Source organism: Crocuta crocuta, unplaced genomic scaffold, assembly GCF_008692635.1.
Source record: "Crocuta crocuta isolate KB4526 unplaced genomic scaffold, BGI_CrCroc_1.0 scaffold334, whole genome shotgun sequence".
Classification (NCBI taxonomy): domain Eukaryota; kingdom Metazoa; phylum Chordata; class Mammalia; order Carnivora; family Hyaenidae; genus Crocuta; species Crocuta crocuta.
The window spans coordinates 4,247,122-4,249,105 of NW_027533260.1; the positions used below are offsets into that span (position 1 = coordinate 4,247,122).

Consider the following 1,984-nt stretch of genomic DNA (forward strand, 5'->3'; position numbering starts at 1 on the left):
GGCCCCCGACCGAACTTTTCTCCAACTTCTGAGACCCGTGAGATACCCTCCTTAGTACCCCGGCCCTCAGAATCCCTTTGCCCATCCCTGGGCCCGTCGGATCCCTGGGTTCCACTCGATCCCCGACTCAGAGACTCCTGTCCTCCACCGCTAGGGTCTGGTGAATCCCCTCGGGCCCCCTTCTTAATTGAATCCTTTTCTTAGGGCCATTGGATTCTGGGACACCCCCCCCTCTCCGCCCGCTCTCTCCTCAAGCCTTTCTCTCCCCGAAGGGCCTCTGGATCCTGGGCTCCCCTGATCCCGACCTACTAGATTTCCTTGATTTCTTAGAATCTCTCAGTCTCTGGGTCCCTCAAACCATTAGATTTCTCCTTTATGATTCCCTGGCGTCTGACCCACCAGCTTTAATTCCCCAGGGTCCCGCCACCCTCGAGTGCCCTCAACCTGCTAGATTTCTTTTCTCGTAGCCCCGGGATCCCGGCACCCCCACCACCAGCTTACCAGCTCCTTCGGATCCGGTGACCCGGGTTCCCCGGGCTCCTTCAGCCGGATCCCGGGTGGGCGCCGGGCGGCTGGTCCCGGGCCTCCCCCCTATGGCCGCCTCCCCCTCCCATCTCGCCGGGCTCCCAGGCTCTCCCGGGCCTGGGTCTCCTCCGCCCCCCGGCGGCTTGGAGTTGCAGTCGCCGCCACCGCAGCTGGCCCAGATCCCAGCTCCCAGCTCCGGGGTCTCCTTCCACATCCAGATCGGGCTGACCCGCGAGTTTGTGCTGCTGCCCACCGCCTCCGAGCTGGCCCATGTGAAGCAGCTGGCTTGCTCCATCGTGGACCAGAAGGTGAGGGTGCAGGGTTTCTCCCGTCAAGCTTGGGGAGAGGTCTGGGGGTGGGGAGGGCCTGGCAGAGGTGGCCTGGAGCCTGGCCCAGGGGAGGGAGAAGAAGGAGGATTAAACCTTGGCGGTCTGGGAGGTGGGGATAGGGCATTTAGCCCCCAGTTGCCTCCTCACCCCACTTTCCGTTTGAGGGAGGCCCGGCCAGGGGCGGGGTGCTCCAGCGGCCTCCCCAGTTGCGTGTCCCTGTATGTTGTTGTTTTCTGTAGCCAGCAGGGAGGAAGGGAGAGGCCAGCTAGGTGTAGAAGTGGGGAGGAAGGGACCGGTGAGGTCAGCAGATGGGGGACCTCCCCATTCAAGCCCATCCCGGACCTCCCATTTGGTGGAAACAGTAGAAATCGGAGCCGCACCGGGCCGTGGCGATCGGGTGACATGTGTCGGTGTGGGTGCTTGCACACTAGCTGCCAGGGGCAAGTGAGGTCTCGGAGCCCAATCTCGGCCCTCCCCCCGGGCCTGAGAGGTGTGGGGAGGGGCAGGCACCTCTTTGGAACCCCAAGAGGCTCTGGGGACTCTGTCCCCATTCCTAATCAGTGTCACCACCTCTCAGGTCTGATGCTGGCCTATTAAAACGGGCCTTCCCCAACCCCAACACTACCACAGTGGGAAGCTGGAGATCACTGGGGGCGAGAGGGAATCAGGTGGAACTCAACGCGTGAATTCTAGAACGTCCAAAGTTAGAACAGTGGGCTTCTCGGTTGTGGCAGTTCGAGACTGTAAAAATGTTAGAATATTAGATTCCTGAGCTGTTGGAATCCTGGAAAATGAAAATGTAGAATTTGGGAATGCTGGGTTGTTGAAATCATAATGGAAAGATATTCAAATACTAGAAGCCTCAGTGTATTCGATTCCTAGAACATTAACATCCCAGACTGTGCTAATCTGGAGTGGTGAAGTCCTAAAACATACATGTTGGGCCCTAAGACAGATAGATACTATCATGTGAGCATGTTGGAATCCCAAAATGTCCACATTCCAGAATCTTCTCAGACCCCTGATGATAAATTCTTTGGGTTTTGGAGAAACCACAGGAACTGAGCCCAGTCCCCCATTTTACAGACAAGGAAACTGACAGAGAAAGGCCCTCTTCCCTGCACACACCC

The 1,984-nt window shown here is 58.3% G+C and overlaps 1 protein-coding gene across 1 annotated transcript in view; it reads left to right on the forward strand.

The window, feature by feature from the left end:
• Positions 1-6: 6 nt before the first annotated feature.
• PRKD2 (protein kinase D2) overlaps positions 7-1,984 on the forward strand; it is a 34,693-nt gene continuing 32,715 nt past the window's right edge. The window contains exon 1 of the mRNA XM_077747354.1: positions 7-833. Within this exon, the coding sequence (XP_077603480.1) occupies positions 594-833 (240 nt within the window). The 5' untranslated portion in view covers positions 7-593. The remainder of the gene's footprint in view (positions 834-1,984) is intronic.